General features: G+C 39.0%; 1 protein-coding gene across 1 annotated transcript in view; it reads right to left on the bottom strand.

Moving 5' to 3' along the window:
* The window catches only part of LOC134626127 (voltage-dependent T-type calcium channel subunit alpha-1I-like), a 116,973-nt gene extending 98,875 nt beyond the window's left edge, over positions 1-18,098 (bottom strand). Inside the window, exon 1 of the mRNA XM_063471656.1 lies at positions 18,069-18,098. Coding sequence (XP_063327726.1) covers positions 18,069-18,083 — 15 coding nt within the window. The 5' untranslated portion in view covers positions 18,084-18,098. The remainder of the gene's footprint in view (positions 1-18,068) is intronic.
* Positions 18,099-19,183: the final 1,085 nt, after the last annotated feature.

Raw genomic sequence — 19,183 nt, 5'->3', positions numbered from 1 at the left:
AGGTAGACCCTACAATAATGCATACAGAGAAAAACCCAACAATCATATGACCCCCAATGAGCAAGCACTTTGGCGACAGTGGGAAGGAAAAACAGCCGCTCTATCACGTGATGCATATTCCTCCAACGTGCTAAGTTCCTTTTAACAGGAAGAAACCTCCGGAAGAACCAGGCTAAGGGAGGGGCGGCCATCTGCCGTGACCGGACATGCATCTGTCTCTTCAATAAGTCCAGCTACTGTTGGCCAAAGTGTCATCAGAGATGAAAAGGGAAACAGGGAGGAAAGGCTGAGACATGCCAAACTGCACAAAAAAATGGCATGAAAATGAGGTCTAATGGAGCGATAACTCAAATTTGAAATTCTTGGTTCAAGTCGTCATCAGTATAGATGGAGGAGGTCAGGAGAGAGGTACAACAGTGAGTGTCTACAGCCATCTGTAAACACAGAGGCTGTCATTGTCTGGGGGAGCAATACATTTCAGACAGCATTGTTGGGGAGCTTGTCAAAGAATTACTGGAATTATAAATGCAGAAATGTACCATCAGATTTAAACTAGAGATGGTGCGATACCACTTTTTTATGTCCGATACCGATATCATAAATTTGGATATCTGCCGATACCGATATAAATCCAATATAGCGTATTTTATAATCAATAAAACGTTGTTTTTTTTTTTTAAATATCTTGCTACATTTTGTATAAGTTCATACTCAAGTTTAAAAAAACTAAACTAAACTAAAGCTATTCTGTTATACCTGTATGCAAAAAATACACTGCACCCAAAATATTTCATAGTTCAGCAATACTGATCAATCTAATAAACTTAACCTACACCATCCTTCCTATTCTGGTATTTTAAAGAGTACTTAGCGAAAATATTAAGCAACCTAACTAATAGGGTTGCCAACTCCCAGCAAAAAAAAAAAGAAAAAAAAAAGGGAACCACCCCCCACCCTCCACCTCATAATGCTTAATTGACGTAATCAACTTTGATTTAATGCACGTGTAAAAAAAGAAATGCACAGAAATCAAAAATTTTTCCACAATAATTAACTAGATTCAACATCTTTCTTCAACAGAATTGCAGACTGCACACATGGTATCTTCCCAAAGGAAAAAGTACTACAGCTTACTAGGGTATATAATAGACATAGTTCCTATATACAATAATGGATTTCTATACATTTTACATCAGATGAAAACTTGTGTAAGATTCATATAATTATTTATTAAAAGCTAGACATGAGAATAAGAAAGAAAAGTATGTCTTTGTGCCCCCCTTTCCCTGTTAATGCCCTATAAGGCCCCCTGGCAAAACTTTGCTGGACCCGCCCCTGCACAGTTACCAGCCGTCAACTATGTAGAAAAGGATCCTGGTGTAGAAAGTAATATTAAATAAATACTAACAACAGCTTATCAAGCTTAAACATTCTGCTGTTGTTTATCCGCTGGTTTCTTCTTTCTGGCGCAAAGTGGGCGATAAACAAACAAGAGAGATGGGAGTCGTGACAGAAAAACCGATCAGCTGATCATTGATCAGTTTCATGATTGAAGTAGCAACAGGAGAGGGAGAGAATGAGAGGCAGTCGCTCCATATATCAGTTGTTAAGCTTAACGTGGCAATGCTTTACAAACATTCAGAGATGAACTTACACGCTTTACTTCTCTGGGATAGCTTTCTCGGAGACGAAATGCTGGTTTCGGAGCACGTATCAAGGCTCCAAATGCTCAACCAGATCGCCAACAGGTCTGGCACGCCACAGCCGCTCTATCACGTGATGCATATTCCTCCAACGTGCTAAGGTTATGAGCTGGGTTACGCCATGTCGCAAGTGTTGTGAGGTGCTTTTGTGATATTTAATGGATCGGATTCCTTTTTTTATTTTTCACCGATATCCGATCCAGTAATTTAGGTCAATATCAGACCGATACCGATACGTAATATCGGATCGGTCCATCTCTAATTTAAACCACTATTAAATATCATCTGGAAAGCAATGGATTCATTTGTCAATATGACAATGGCCAAACACACTGCAAATGCAGTAAAATCATACCTGGATGTAAGAACGCACAATGGATCTCTACCAGTCATGGACTGACCTCAGTATTACTGAAGTAGTATGGGATCATCTTGATAGAAAACAAAAAAAGGAGCCAACATCCAAAGAAGAGCTTTGAAACTACTAAGAAATTACATGAAAGCTTCTCTAAGAGAGTTCACACTGTGTTAAAGAATATCAAATGCTGACTCTGAATTTCCCGTCACAAAGGTGTGACACTACACTACTTAGGTGATCTGATAAAATCTGTTATCCCTATTGGATGATCTGTGGAGAAAACAGAGAGGATGATCTTTTCTGATAATTTGTGGGCCTCTGGACACAATGGGGACAATTTGTGTTCAAAAGCAAATACATAATAGATTTACTGCTGTGATAAGTTGTTCACAGAAAAGCATTAATAATAACTTCTGTAACATGTTTTTCTGTGTGAAACCTGTCATTGAACCTACTGTTTACAGAAGCGAACCTCATTTTTAATCAAATGCATCACAAACCAAACCTACAAATGGAAAAATCATGCGATACATAAGAATTTATAGTGCTTGAGAAATTGGGAATGTACTTTAAAGAAACTCTTAACTGTGAAACACTTCTTTATTTCCAGGGAATATGTGGTTGAAAACATGTTTGTTATTCTACATCCACTATCCATTAATCTGAATCTCTCTCTCCATCCTACTTGCGCCGCTCCACTGTTTCGGCTGTTGCTTAGGCACTTCTCTCTTGGGTAACAATGAAATATGGAGAAATAATCTCAGAACAATGTGTTCAGAGAAGCATTTTTAAAAAGTCAGTCTGCCTTCTCTACATTGTTTCCCCATCTATGCACCAATTTCTTCTTTGAAATAAGTATCTTGTCCCCTTTGGGTTACAATTTTATTTTCTCCCTTTGCGTTCTGTAACTCTTCATTCTCAATATCATTTCCATTTTCCCAGCTGTCACTTCTTCTCTGTCTTCTATTTTTGTTCTCTACTTTTTATTTTCATTCCTACCAAATGATGGACAATTGAGCCCTACTAGCAAAAAAGCAAAAAAAAGAAACGTCAAACAAATGCAAACACTCTGGGACATATTACACCTCGGCAGGCAATGAAAAATCAATCAGGCCTCTGTGTGTAAAAATGTGCGTGCACACATGAGAATGTGTGTTTACGTGTTTGTGTATCGCTCCCATAGCACCACTAAAGAACGTGCCCCGAGGTTCTGTGTTAGCAAAGTGAGAGCCAAGAACAGAGGCATGGTATGAACTTGCAGAGAGAAAATAAGTGAGGCAGACAAAAGAAGACGAAAGCCTGTTTGGACTGTAAACAAAACCAAGACAGGGGAAGATGGACAGAAGCTATGCCAACGCACCATGTCTCAACCTATATGCTGAGCCGTCTCAAACAATCGCTTGACGGTGCACAGTCTAGACATCCACAACATCTCCTTCATTACATGCAAAACAACTCCCTCACACCCCGTGGACACCTCACCTCCATCCCATGAAAGCCAGCAGTATCAGCAACATCTGCACTGACATGTGCAGTGACTCAGCATTGGTTTGATTTCACTTTCTTTGTCATAGTGACCCTGAACCTTTCTCTCCCCAGGGAGCGAAGCAGCAGGCGCTGACTCACGCCCAGCTGATTCCTGTTGCATGGTCATGTCACTCCTTAATCATGTAGGGCGGGTGCTAACAGAGGCTGACATCAAGGATGCTTTGAGGAGAAAAGAAGGGAGGCATGCTGTTATTGAACTTCAGCATTTAATTTGATTGTTCTATTAAAGCTGTTACATGTGCAGTATTAACTCAAAATGTAACCCACGCAGAGACGGTCTGCGTGTGACTGAGGATGTTCTGTCTCTGTCTTTTTCTCTCTTTAGCATCTTCTTCTCCCCTCGCTGTACGTCTAATCTTCTTAGGATGCGGGCAGGGCCTCCTCTATGTCTTTATTCTCTTCTCATCTTCTCCCTTCTCCTCTTTTCCACGTCTCTACCTATTTTTATGCCTGTCCCTCTGCGTCAATACGCATTTCGTCAGACATTTGCCCTCTTCTTTCATCCTTTTTTTTTCTTCTATTCAGGGCTTTCCGCCTTTATCGAGCTCTCGGTCTTCGTTTTTGACAAAACACTTCAGGATCCTCACTTTTGTCTCCCTGATTTTTTTTTCCGTCTCTCTGTCTGTCTTCGTAATGGAATCCAGCAACAAAATGACACTTGCGCCACATTTCCACTACTTTTGAAAGTAGAAGCCATCTTAAGAAAGAAAAAAAAAATTTGATTCATAAAAATGTAAAAATGGTGAGCTCTGATGCAAAACATCTGTACATTTCTTACTTACTTTTGGACTCCCTGCTGACTGCAGCATCTGAACATTTTACAGGTGCAGTCTTGAAGCTGAGATTAATTATAATGTGCAAAATATTTAACCTGTCAACAGGTTGTATGTCTGCTACTTAGAATTCGTCAAGGACTTATTCCCTGCACAAATCTGTTTTACAAATTCAAAACATTTCTGTCTGTATGACAAAAGTTTAAGGCTACCAATGATTTTTCTATACGAGTGGTTATGCACTTGCTCAGAGGACTGAAAGATAATTTCCAGAAAATACTTCATTCTTTGTAATCTTCATGAACACTGTGAAGAAAGCATGTGTCCAGAAAATAAGTTTCAAAAATATTTACACATGTTCTTGACATGCAAGAATACCAAGTTATAGAGAAATACACCAGAGGCTGTAAACTAACTGAGCTTAAAAAGAGCTTTTACTAACTGAAGGTAAAAACCATGAGGACTGGGGGGGGCGAACAGTCAGAACAGTGTTTTAGAACCCAATGCATTTACCTTTCTTTGAAAATATCACATTCTACACATTTTTATGCATAAATTCAGCCTCCTCTCACTTCTTTACATCGTGCTTCCAAGGGCCATTTTCTTGTGATTTTTGAAAGTGGTCTTGAGCAATAGTTCACAGGGCTTTCGTAAAAGTTTTTTTTAACTTTAATATTTATTTATTTATTATTGTTTTGGACACTGGCTCCTGTTTTACTAATTTTCAGTCCAGTCCTTGTACCTCACCATTTTCAGAAGAAGGTTTCTCTTGCTTGTTAAGCTATGCAACACTTACCTGTGACAACATAGCAAAAAACCTTTTTTTAGCCACTTTGTTACTGAACTGTTCCAAAACACATAATTTGTTCATATTTCTGTAGTTGAATCACAAAAAAATGACAAAAATAACAGACTAAAAGGTATCATAGCATTTTTAGATCAGCATGATGATTCCAAAAAGTTATTAACCCCAAACGTATATCATATCTCAACTGGACATAAAAACTATCTACAGCAGCAGGTGAACTGAAAGTCAGGGTTTGATTCACCATGCAATCACATCTGGAAAGCACAACTGGCAATGGCTTCATTTTCATTTATCATCTATTGGCCTCACCAGAGCCCAGACCTCAACATTATTAAAGGACTGTGGCGTCATCTTGACAGAGAACAGAACAAAAGGCAAAGAACATCCAAAGAAGAGCTCAAGAAGCCTGGAGAACTATTCCTAAGGAGACTACTTAAAGAAATGACTAGAAAGTTGAGAGAGAGTCCAGGTTGTGTTGAAGAAAAGCTGGTCATACCCGGTACTAACTACAACTGTGTTAGAATTGTACAGTCTGTTTTTGCCTTATGTATGCTTACACAGTTCAATAAATTGCTGCAGCTATTTCCCGCTGTTCTAGCAAACTATACGCTTAAAATGTTTGCACAATACTGTATATACTTTGATAACACAAACACCGTGATTTTTAGCTGTACTTCAGCAGACACAGAATCAGTTTGTGTTAAAATCCCTGAGATTTAGTCTCACATATGTGCTGCGATGCCTTAGAACTGCACATGAAATATGAATTCTAAGCTTAATGCTTTTATTTCATTTTCCTGTGCAGTGTAATGTGTAGCGACTGAGAATGAGCAGGAAAAAAGTGGCCTGTGTGATGACAATTTGGCTTCCTATTTGTGTAAATAATTCAGCAACCCAATTCTATTTCTGTGTGGTTCTTATTTCTTTTATAAAAGTAGCACATCTCTCCCACACTGTGTGTAAGGGCTTGCAGGACTTTACATAATCAATAGAAAATGTAGGACTCCATTAAAGAAGTGCACCAGATAAACTAAATCTATTACTAAAGAGTCTCTATGTTACAATGCAAATCACTTTGAGAAGACTGTTGTTGTAAACTGTTGCTGTAAATTGTGTGTTTGTGCTCATGCAAACCGTGGGACTTATGACTGAAATAAATCGGTCACTCTTTGTGCGATATTCCCTCATTTTGCCTGCATATGTGCATGCATGTGTGTGTGGAAATTCTATTGAGGACAAAGCTTGTCTCTGTGAGAACAAAGCATGTTAAGTCATATACAGTTACACACATTCAGTTCATCTTTACATTTAAAGTGTAGTCCAGTAAGCCGGGACTTCTTTACGAAAACTCGTAGTCATACGCATGTCTTCCTCTCAGCATGTCTGTGACAAACACTATCCCATCTAGTGGACTGTGTTTTGAAATAATTTGCCTTCAGAAAAGCCGTAGCTGTAGCGTGTGTCACAACCTCATCTACTGTCTGTGATACAGTGCATAGAGGGCTTCAGCTGCTGGAGGAAGAATCCATCAGTACGGATGAATGACGCCTGGGTCAACTAGTGTTCAAACCAATAGAAGTGAATCTGCCCAGTGTCCTTGCCATCAGACAGTCACACTTTTTGTTTTGACTGCATAACTGCTGTATTATGCCCTTGCTTTTCTCCCTGTCGACCCCTCTCTTGGTATCCCTCTCCGTGATGTGTGAGTGAGGCAAACTGCCAGTGAGCTCCCCACCTACCTCGTTTAGCTCTCATCCCTCTTTTTATCCCACATAATTTCCTAGTGCCTTGTGGGAAAATTGATCAATGAGCCTATCTATGTGTCTGTCTGGGTGGTTTGTAAAGCTGGTTTTCTCTGTCCTGCCCTCTGGCAGCTTGGCCTCGTTTCTGCTTGCTTGTTGGTCCAAAAAGCCTCTCTGTCCATCCTTCTCTAGTGTCTGCCAACTCTGATCTTTGTGCCTTAAGTTTCCTGCTGAGCCCTTGCTGTCCTTGAGTAGTCAACTGCTAAAAAACTGAGACACAAGAAACTTCTTAATATTCCAAACAAAGCCCTTCTCCTGTGCGTAATGGGGGTGGCGGGGCTAAAAGCAATCCAGCTGAAAGAGCATGCACACATTGGCACACCTAGAGTAACAAAGTAAACCACCTTCTTAAAAGATTCAAGCAAACTCCAGTATACGCTCTGTAAGTGCTGCAATGCTTGTCTCAGCAAATGTAACTTTCACTTTCATACTCCTAGAGAAACTTTGCATATGAAAATACACTCATGCTCCTGTATGCTCTCTCTCTGCCCCTCCCATTCAAAGCATCATTTGAAATTTGAGGGATTATATTTTTGCATATTTCACCCGCACCAAAATCCCTCTTTGCTCAATAACAATGCCAGCAGACTTTAAGATAAGGCCTTCCTCATAATACAAAAGGCTTTTTGAAAAAGTGTCTGTCGTGCAGTGAATAGGATGGGGTCTAAAATGTCCAAGCACAGATTCGCCTGTGGAAAAAATATGTATAACGCTGCAAAACATTTGTTACAACTTGAGTATCTTGTAGTGCGGTTAAACAGGGATCAGTTAAGAGAGCAAAGGATGACGTTAAGGTCATTTGAGACTGCCAAATGATAGCAAGCGTGCTACAGTATAAAGTGCAAATTTTAAAACGAAGGTAGCTGTCTAATGGCTATGCGTTTTTCCACTGTAATTTTCACACTAAGGTCAAAAATAGCCATCGCACAGGAGGAGGAGGGTGTATAAAACACTACGCAGGACTATCGATGTAAAAATCCACGGGTTTAAATAAATACAGGAAAAAAAGCCCATTTTCACAGGCAGCAACAGTAAAGGAGGGGTAAGAGTCACATCCTGCAGTACATAATTATACAAAGTAACATAAAATCACAGAATGTGATGGTGCAGTGACTGAATTCATACACACATATAACCTATAGGGAACTAGGTGCAATGATTTATTAAAACACATGAAAGCATATATGGAAGTACAGTATATCAGGGGAAGTAAATATGTGAATTTAATAAATATATATTCAAATAAATATAATACAGGTAGTGTCACTTATAGTTTTGCCTGTAAAAACATAAATTATCAAATGAATGGCTGTATAAATAACAGCTGTGATGAATACCAAAACCTTTAATCAAATCAAGCCTGTTTTTCTTCTTATTATTATTAAATTCTGCCTTTATCAGCTGGAGTTTGCATTTTATTAAATTGCCCATGTTTTGAAAACGAGATAAAGGGGAGTTAATTGATTCAATTTACTTAAAAAATTTTCTATGATTAAATTTAGTGAGTTTCACCTCTGATTCAAGGACATAGCAGATTAGCATATCATTTACTATATATTGTATAAAGTCAGACATAAGCATTACTAGCTGCTCTTTTAACACTCTGTAAGCATAAAGTCCATGACAGGCTTTCACAAAATTCCATGTCAGCCAATATTAGCAATTTGGATACATGCAGACTGTGTTTTTGTTCATTTTAGAGCTATAATTGGAGACCACAGTCAAATGTACTCTATCAGAAATATGTAAAGAGGTTTTGTGCAGTTGCTGAAGCCATGCTTTATTGCAGGAGTGTCTCACTGGAAACTGAAAAGAAGAAAAAAGGAAACTAAAAATTCTTCCGAAGAAAGCAAACCTTCGGGTCTCAATTTAAATGTGCAGTAGTGCTGCCTATAGTGTTTGTCTCGCAAATGAGAAATGCTCGGCCGTTTCTGCTTGTGCCAGCATGCTCTTGAAAGGTTTTTTGACATAAAAAAGTAATTATAAAACAGCAACATAAGGCAGTGGACTCATTACAGCAACCGAGCAACTGCACTCTCATTTGATAATTGCACTTATGATTTGTTTATTACTTGTAAAATTGCCACATAATATGCTATGCGCTCTCCAGCAGTGTCGGAAGATACAATCCCATGCACAGGCTCGCACACGCCCGCAGAGAGAGACAAAGACAGAAAGGAAACAGACGAACAGCGCCGACCACACAGCCCGACATGGCAGGCTGAGACCCAGAGCACCTCTCAAGACAAGCCTATGGTGTGTAACCAAGGCAACGGGAGCAGACAGGTTGCCTCCAGCCACACAGACAACACGAACCCAACTCGTCAATATTGGTGTTTGTGTGCCTGTGTTTTAATATATTTCTAGACCAGTAATTGTAAAACATGTGCAGTGAGCCAGACGAGCTGTTTAGGATTCACATCCGTTGGTGATAAATGTGATCTGGCCTTCAAATCACATTGAAAATGTAAACTGTGTATAAAAGATGGATGACGTCACCCAGTGTTTTGTGAAGTCCGGTTATGAACGAGGGTGTGTATCTAACTGGGAAACTGAGGGCGTCCAATGCTCAAGTCACCTGTATGTCATAACGTAGCCACGCCCTAAAGCATACACTGCTTTATTGTCCATTTTACTTTAATTGGTATCACAATTTAAAAAAAAATGAACATCATGAGGAATTAAATAAGGCAGCGATTGAGTCGATAAACTCATTAGAAAAATGTCGACTGGGGTCATAAATCAAAGTTGGAAGTAAGGTCGTTTTCTCATAGAATTACATACAGTCAGGCTTCTTTATTCCAACCACAATCCAACCACATTTCAGACTTGGAAGCTATGTTCGGCTTTTACATAATAAAGAAACACAATATACTTTTGGATGAAAAACACAATTAGAATCTTTCATCTATTTAATAAATGCACAAAAACATTCACAGCACTGATGGGAGAAAAAAAGAAAAAGTGATCTAATAACTGGTTGCAGTTCCTTTGGGAGCAATAATCTCAAACGCTCTCTCTCTCTCTCGCTGTCTCTTTTGCTCTCTCAGACCTGCGCAGTGTTAAGGAGGAATTTTGGATGTGTGGTGTAAACAGCTCTCTTGAGGTCATTCCATAGTACATCTATTGGTTTAAGGTCTAGACTCTAACTGCCTCTGTCCAAAAGGCTCCAATCATTCCTCTAAGCTTTTAACTGTAACTCTGGGACTCTTTCACTTTACCTCACTGAGCATTCAGCATTAACCCTTAGCTCGCTGTTAACGTCTAGCAAGAGTCTAAATAACTAGCACGCGCATTCAGTCCTAAGATTTTTCTCTCAAATGGGGTTCACTTACTTTTTCTTGAATCACTGATTTTATAATTGTGTACAACTTATACGCAATATCTGCATTTACAGGAAGAGGTTTATTGCATTTTCTACCCATATTTGAGCATTTAAAAGCCCACGGTGTGAGTGTGTGTTTAGGTGTGCGACTGTGTATGTGTTTTTCTCCTCATATCAGCTCTGCACAGCAGGTGCCTTGCTCCAGTACATTGCTGCCGCCAGTGAAGCTGAATGTATTGCAGATACCATGGGAAATATAAGCCAATACTTTCTCTGCCTGTGTGTGTGTGTGTCTGTTTGTGTGTGTGTATTAGAAAGAGAAAGAACGGCATGACTCAGTGAGATGAAGAGGAGGAAAGTGAAAGACAGACAGAGGGGAGGCCAATATAAACTGAAAGTATAAAGGCAAGTCAGGGGTGAAAAAGATGTTGGTAATAGAAGCAAGCAAAGATATTTTAGAAGAGACATGCATGAGGAGAAAAAGAGAAGCTAGAAAACAGATAAAGAGGAGAGAATTTGGGAGGTCAGTGGATAGCAGTGTATGTAGTGTCCTCACAAGCCATTACTTTGAATTCGACACAGGGTCAGAGCATTGGAAGAAGGAGCGAAAGAGAAGGAGGAAAAAAAGATGCGATGACAGGACTATGCTGCTGACATCTACAGGGACTAGTCAGACTCTGATGTGACAAGCGACCATCCTCACCAACCCTCAACCTCCCTGCAGCCATCTGTCTTTCTCTCTGCCTGTAATGTATTCTGTTGTCACGACTAAAAAGTTTGCCTTTTTTGTTTTTAAAGTAAAGATGACAATGACATGATATATATTCCCATCAAGAAATGCAGTTGAGAGTTTCAAAATGGTATTTGAACATCTTTAGTCATTCATAGCAACTTTGACTGGTCACATGTGGTGATGCCATCTGCTCCGTGATCTCTCCACCATCCTCCCACCTCGTTACGGCCGCTATGGCCGAGTTTCATGGGCGCAGTGCCGGGCATTGTTTTCTAATCTAACTTCGAGAATCGTGGCACTTAGAAATAGTGCCGATGAATTTGCAACACAGATTCTTGCTGTACAACAAATGTGCAGTGCTGCCTCTGTTAATCCATCATCCTTCATGCATGTGTTTCTCTAGCTTTGACTAATCTGGCCTCAGTGTGCTGAAGATTTGCAATGCTAAAGTTTACAGATGTACTCAAAGTCTTTGTACCAGTTCAGGGACAGATGCTTCAGAGTCTACACTGAAAGTCTAAACGCACAGGCCTGTCCCCCGTCCTTAAGACCTACAACAACATTATATGATAGCATATTTACCAGTCACTGATAAATACTGTATATCACGATCAAGGACGCCAAGTAAAAACCCACCTTTGGAGATAAGAAACTCCATCAAGGACTTTTGCAGTTATTGTAGAGATTAGCATTGTGTTTGTCATTTACCAAACAATGTTTGTAAAAAGGTGTCCATGATTTCATGAGCAAACACCATAAATCCCAGGTGGTTTTGTTGACAGTGGAAGATTCAGTGATAAAGTTGTGAAATAGTCACATAAACGTTACATATGTATTTTTGAAGAGACATAATCAAAAACACAAAAGTTGTGTATTAAGAATGAAAGAAAGCAAGTCCTAAGCTTACTAAAACCATAAATGCACAATTTTAAACACATACAGTGCTTAAAATAATTATTAGGCCGCCACCCAATGTAAGGTTTATGCTACAGCTGTCCTAAATCAACAATATCAGTAATTATCAAATTCGTTAATAGTTAATCTACCAGTATGTGCATTTTCAGCAAATAATTAAAATAATTATTTTAACTTTCCAAATTTAGTGTTTTACAAAACAGCAGAAAAAATAGTAAAGCAAAATATTATTATTAATTAAAAAACCAAATTATAGTTACTTACTTGCATTTCTCGCATTACTTAAAGCATAATAAAAAAATAGTTTTAGTGATTTTTCTGACTTCTCAGAGCAGTCCAGTGTGCCGACTGATATTTGGGTATAAAATTGTGACTTCCTTTATAGTTTTATTATCTATAGATATATTTATTATAGATAGATTTAGATATTATTTTGTTTTTAAAAATGTTTTTGACTGTTTTCTAAAATAAATCTGCTTTCTTTTTTTAATGACAGGTGGTCTATTAAATTTGTTACGCACTGTGAGTGATTGTCATCTGTGTAACAATCTGTGTTGCAAGGCTAGGGCCTTTTATTACGTACTCGTCCTTTTTGCAACGAGAGACAAACAGAAAAGCGCAGCGTGAGCTTAACAATAACTCTGAGGGAGTCTTTCTGGGAAGCTCGTAGCATACAGCTCTCCTCGGGGGCCATGTAATGTGACAAGAGCCACTGTGTAAATCTGTCCATATGGTCTCATAATCTCTGCTCTAAGATTTAGAAACTGTGATTATTTTTAATGTTCTGTGTTGTTTTTAGAGACCGCCTGAAGCAAATGGTCAATTTAATTTAAGATGGACCCACCTGACCAGAACCAATACATTGTAACTCAGTTAGATAGAATAACACTGCTACCTGATAAAAGAAAAAAAAAAGTTATGTATTAAACATACAGTCAGCAAGAAACACACAACGTTGTGAAATGAACAAGCCAGTTCCTCGGGAGAATATGTTTTGTGAAGGTTTTCCTCTGAATAGCAGACAAACAACACACTCATCATTCTCTGAACTGACAGAGGGAAGTGAGGATAACAAAGATCAGAAGGAGAAGATGGGGATGAAGAGGATCGGGCTGAGAAAGGAACTTTAAGCCCTCATCTCTCTCATCTCTTCATCCATATTTCAACAGGGGTCTAATGGGCTGACATGATCCCTTGTTATAAACAGAAGGAGAAAAAAAAGCACTGAAGGCTCAGTAAGAGAAGGAAGCAGGAAAGAGTGGCTCAGCCTTGGCAAGTGCTGAAATGACAGATCCAGTGTGAACTGAATTGTTACCATGAATTTACATTTTCTATTCCCGTAGTGTATATTTTGAGTTTTTTATTTAAGATAATTTCCCTTATATCTCTGAGGATGAAGTCTATATTTTGTTTTCAATGAGCAGCAACTCCCAAAGGTGACGAGAAAGAAAAATAGAATATGTTCGGATCATCTTTTTCAGGCAGGAAATGTTGACTAAACAATGGAAAATGAATGTATCGATACAAGCAACACTGTATAGCGTACAGTGTGAACAATCCCTCTCATTATTACACAAAAGTTAATTGCTTGCTCTTTAAACCACAGGGGTATGGGCTGAACTTTCTGTCTTTTCGCTCTCGCAATCGATTTCCTCGTGATTGGTTAGGCTCCCTGAATATATGCCTCTAATTGCAGACATGGAGACCGGATCCCCGAGCTTCACAGGTGCTTCATGAAAGGAGAACAAACAATCTGAGAGTAGCACGGTTGATGATTGAGGTGACACAGAGCGGGAGTAGGTGGGAGTGAGACAAAGCGAGAGAGACATCATCAACACTGGGATCCGTCTATTTGTGATGTTAATTTCTCAGCAGTAAGGTGAATGTTTCCCTGCCTTTTTGTTTACGTTACACCCATACGACAACAAGACACCACTTGTACATTTTTTAATGATAGTGAGTAACAATGTGGCTCCGCAAGATTTTTTTAAATAGTTTTTTGTTTGTGTATTTTTATTCAGTTATTCCATATTAGATATTAAAAGTCCACAAACCATGAACTAAACTGAAGTGGTTAAAGCAGAATCAGTGAAAAAGAAAACCAACATGTGCATTCACGCTATCCCAGAATATTCTTTTAAAACCGGCAGCAAATTGCACATTTTTAACTCCAGATACAGCTTCAGTGCTGAACTTTGAAAATGTAAGGATTTAAACTAGGCATATACTAAAGATTTTCTACACTGAGAAACCATCGCGCACATAGGAGGGAAGATAAGTTAACAACATGACAAAGAAGAAATGAAAACTGAAGACCTAAATACACACATCAGGTAGGGATAGAGTGGAAACACCTGGGGAACACCTAAACTGAATCCACTAATGAACTAAGGAAGGGAAAGCAGAACATAACACACACAATGAACTATCAAAATAAAACAGGAAACATAAACACAGAGATGGAGATCCAGACTCAAGACAACTAGAAAGAAAGAAAAGGCCAAACAAACACAGAGACATGACTGAGCTGAGGGAGTGAGGGACAGAGGAGCACTATAATCAAACCCAGAAGCACAAGAGAATAAAATACACAGAAACTAAAAAAACTATTTTGTAATTTCAAAGAAATAAAACAACTCCAGAATCAAACTCAAAATACTGGATCAACGACCATGACATCAGTTTTAATACTATACACAGAATAAAACTAAACTAAAACTAAACTACTTCAAAGCTCAGTAACTGTCGGCTGGTGGGATTTTTTTTAATATTTGGTTAAAAAATATCGTTCCATTAGACTTTACCACAACGTCAGTTTAAAGCACTTGACAAATGTCGCCTGTCTCTTTATCGATTTTAATAAAGCGAGATAAACAGAAAAAATGCAAAGAAAACAATAGCTTAATGGTGACTCAAACTCAAGCTCTCACACTTTTACGCCCTTTTCTTTTCATCCTAAACTGAGTTCACACTCACCTGCTCCCATCTCTAGTTTCATGATCCTGACATATTTTGAGTAATCCAGTGCTTTAAGTTCATGGTGCAAACAAACAGACAGAATTGTACACGTACATGAATGTAAAATAATGTAAAAGTATTTATTAAAAAAAATGAAAACACAAAAAATGAGGTTCTGAGATCATAAGTCTGTTTATGTGAAGGTGTTTTGGGGCCATCCGTTCACAACAATGTACTAAAAAAAATAAAATACAAAGGCACACATAATTCCTTCTTTCCAACAACATGATCTATATTTCCCACTTTGTAAGAGACAGTTTGAAGCGCTGTCTTTTGTAAATGGAAACAACTTTTACACCCATCTGTGGTTCAGTTTCTGATGTCGCACTGGGACCAGTTTTGAAGAGGGCGATGACGTTGGCGCTTCAGCCGCCGTTGCTGGGATACCAGTCTTCGGTCTGCCCAAGTTATACAGATTGCTGGTGAGTTTAATAATGCAAACTGTGTCCGGTGATGTTGGAGGAATTTATTCATACTCCCTGGCAGTGTTCTTACTGGCATGAGAAATGTTAGTGATGTGCAAACACGCCTTGTCAAAACCACATTTTGGAGCCAAACGTGAATAATTTACCTAAAATAAAGTTTTAACAGCCGGTTGTATTCCTCGTACACGCGCAGTAATGAGGGATTTGAGAATGAAAGGCTCTACAATCTTATATTCATGTTTCCTCCAGGCTAAGATAACACTTGTGAATACTGCATTCTGTTGTAGAGTCCCGCACAGGAAAGCTGTGTGGATTTTACTGATTACTTGTCGTAAACCAATGCAAGCTACTGTGAACCCGAGCCGATGCCAAAATAAAGAAATGCAACTGTTGCCTAAATTGTAGGCAACAGCTCGTGCTCCTTATACAGTCTCTGCACAAGCCACCAGACACTACAGTTGTTACTGAATACAGGGCTGACTGACTGGTCTAAAACTCTTCAATCCAGCAAGTACAAGATGGTACCATGTTCATCTACATTTTTTTGTTTGTTTCATTTTTGTTTTGTTTTTCAAGAAATGCCCATAGTGACCGTTGTGCTTAGGAGTGTATTGAATTTGTGCACTGTGCATCGGTTTTGCAGACTTTGTTAGATACTGTGCTTAATCATTGTTAAAGGCGACTATAGCCACTATTGAGTGCTCTTGCCAAATTCAAATTGAACATTAAACACTAAATTGAGATCGACAGAGTAGGAAAATGCACAAACATATACACACACAGATGGACACAAACATGTGGCACATGATTTCCATTTTCCCTGTCCTTGTTTTCTTTGACCTTGTGCTGCTTGTCATGCCTCCTATTCTTTCTCTAAAGTTATGGAAGCACTTACTTGTGACCCTGCCTTTTGTACTGCATTTGCTTTATAAAGTGTTTGCTGCCTGGCTGACGAGGAATACAGAAACTTTCTATAGGTGTTTTCTGCCTGTTTTAAACCTGAAGGCACAATTACAGAAGCTCACACATCCAAGGCTACCTGTATAAACTGAATGCAACTGCAGGACAGTGATTGTGTGTAGACTTTATTGTTATACTAAAGAATCCTTTCAGTTAATATAATCATTTTGTATAAAAGGATTGTACAGTTCATCTTTTAATCCCTGTTACTAGCAACTAATCTATGTTCTTAAAGCTTAAACATGCCTTTTGATATTAAATTCTTTTACTTCTTGAAATTTCTTCATCTTCTTTCAAGGACATTTAGCGACTTACACACACACTTCACCTGTATCACCATAAAGCAGAAACTTCTATTATATTCTTCTCACTTGGTTTAGTTCAGGAAATTCTGATTGCTTGTGTTGCAGTGGCGTTTAAGACTAACAGTGCAGGTCCAGCGGTTAGTTTGCAGGGCACGCTGAACTCTTTATGTCTCGCTAAGTGCCCTGACCTGCCTGTGCAATTTGTTTGCAAGTTAACTTTGTTGAGAACTTTAATGTTTTGTGTGAAGGGTTCAAAGGGAGAACAAAGTACTCCAAAAGCTCTAAGAAACCCATTCTCCCTGTCTACTACAGTTTGCCTCTTTTTTTTGTGCATATCAGATTACTACAATATTAATTCACAAGTGCTGCAAGACTAAAAAGAAATAAAAGGAGAAACTCAATAATGCATAGCACGCTCTTCTGTATCCCTACCTTCAGCTCTACAAAACTGGGACACTGAAATTAAGAGGAAGCCTGATTGGCTAAACAAGATCTTAGCTTACTTTTTAACTGGTAAAGAAAGTTTTGGCCATGGCGCACTTCACTGGACCAAGACTGTCTTTATTTCCAGTGTGTGTGAGTGGCAGCACAGTGGTAAAGCCAATGTTCCTGTCTTTATTAATTACCACCTGACACGGAGACACACTTTTACTGCACACACACACTTGTCTGCACATACGACTCCCCAAAAAACACATGCAATTACACTTTTATTCAAACATGCACCTGTCTCCAGTCACATCCTCTCCTTTACTTTAGCAGTAACACACATTCCAACATATGCACGCACACACACATACACACATATACATATAAAAGCAACAGGAAGCTAGTAATTTGTCCCCACATCCTCTCTGCACTTCTACTTACTCATGCTTGGTTTAGGCCAGAAAGGGCATTGAAGAAGCAGATGAAGCAGAATGAGGAGTCAGACTGTTAGTCTCACTGGTTGGCAAGGCTAACAAAACACACACTATACATGGTGACACTGCATGACGTATTAGATTTATAAGACTATAGAACCCTAAGTTTGCATTGTTTAGCCATCGCATTACTTACTCTACTGTAAGTTGCCTTTAATTCTTCTAACTACCATTTGTTATATATCCAGGTTCCTCTGCCACGCTGACCCTTATTCTCATTTTATCGCCATCGTTATAAGAGTCGAATTGCCATTCCCTCATGTTAATGGTCCTGATAATCAGCCTTCTCGTGAAGGGCACGATGTGAGCACAGCTTTCAAGCAAAAAGAAAAAAAGTAGGGTAGAGCACTGATGATGAATTTATTTAGCTAACATAAAGACTGAACATTACGCAACGATGCGATAACAGTATCTTTTCACTGGCAGTGTTTGAGCAAGTGTTTAAAGCCGGCAGGGAATGCAAGAAGCTCACCTGCTTCTCAGCCATCAAGGTGCCCTTGTCCAAGACATGTAAACCTCAAAAGGCTCCAGCAGTGCTGTTCAGTAGTTATCACTACAAGAGTGTGTTTGTACCAGGCGGCTCCCTAGTGCGAGGATGCAGCTGTCACATTCTGAAAAAGCTGATGCCTGTGTGTAAAAGTTTTTAAAACAACACAAATAAGCCAACATCTATATTAATCATTAAATGGCTAAACAACAGCGACAACAAAATTACACGTCTGGGATGATGATTCCACCCGTATCTCTAATACCCTGTCTTACTAGAGAAAGATGAAATAAGTTAAGGAATTGTTGTGGAAATGACAGGGTTTCTCTTTTATCTCATATTCCAACTTCAAAACTGGCAAAAATTGCAAAGAAAAAGAAAAAGAAATGCCCATTGAAGTGGTGACACAAAAATGAAAGAACAAAAGAACGTCCTCGTCTTCTTTCATCATTCCATTTGTTTAATAGAAGCAATTTCAGTCATGGTATTGCATTATCTATTTTTCTCTCCCTCTCTCTTTTTCTCTCTCGGGCACTTTAAACCTTCTCTGGCTGTGCTGGGGCTAACTACTCCCTCAAGGCAATGTCAGACTTTATGAGGGAAGTTGAGATACAGTCTGTATATGTGCATCACATACGGGTATATCACATATACAGTATCTGAGACATTCACATATTACTATTTCCTGTTGTAGTGCAAGATGTCCACTTATGTAAGGGCTGCTCGGACATTTAAAGTCATCACTGAGGACCAAATTTCAAATGCTGTTGTCAAATTATTTACATTCCATAACTTTAAGCTGTGCTGCAGAATATGTAACACTGTAAAGCAGGCTACGTTAAATTACATTAGTTCACAGGTTAGCTAAAACACAGCCAAGGTCAGACATTGCAGCTCAGCTGGTTCCGGTGATATTAATCTGACCTGGCAGTGACTGCACCCTGTGGGATTGCATCTCTCTCTGCAGGTTGGCGAGCTCAGGTATGGGCAAGCGAACCGCACACACCAAAATACACAGGCACACATGTACAGTCTCACATCCACACACACACACATATTATCCTCACACGTGTGCCCACACACTTTAACACAAGGACAGA

The sequence above is a fragment of the Pelmatolapia mariae genome, linkage group LG4 (genome assembly GCF_036321145.2).
Source record: "Pelmatolapia mariae isolate MD_Pm_ZW linkage group LG4, Pm_UMD_F_2, whole genome shotgun sequence".
NCBI lineage: Eukaryota > Metazoa > Chordata > Actinopteri > Cichliformes > Cichlidae > Pelmatolapia > Pelmatolapia mariae.
Note: the sequence above shows the minus strand (reverse complement) of the source record. Positions and strands in the feature narration are given on the sequence as shown.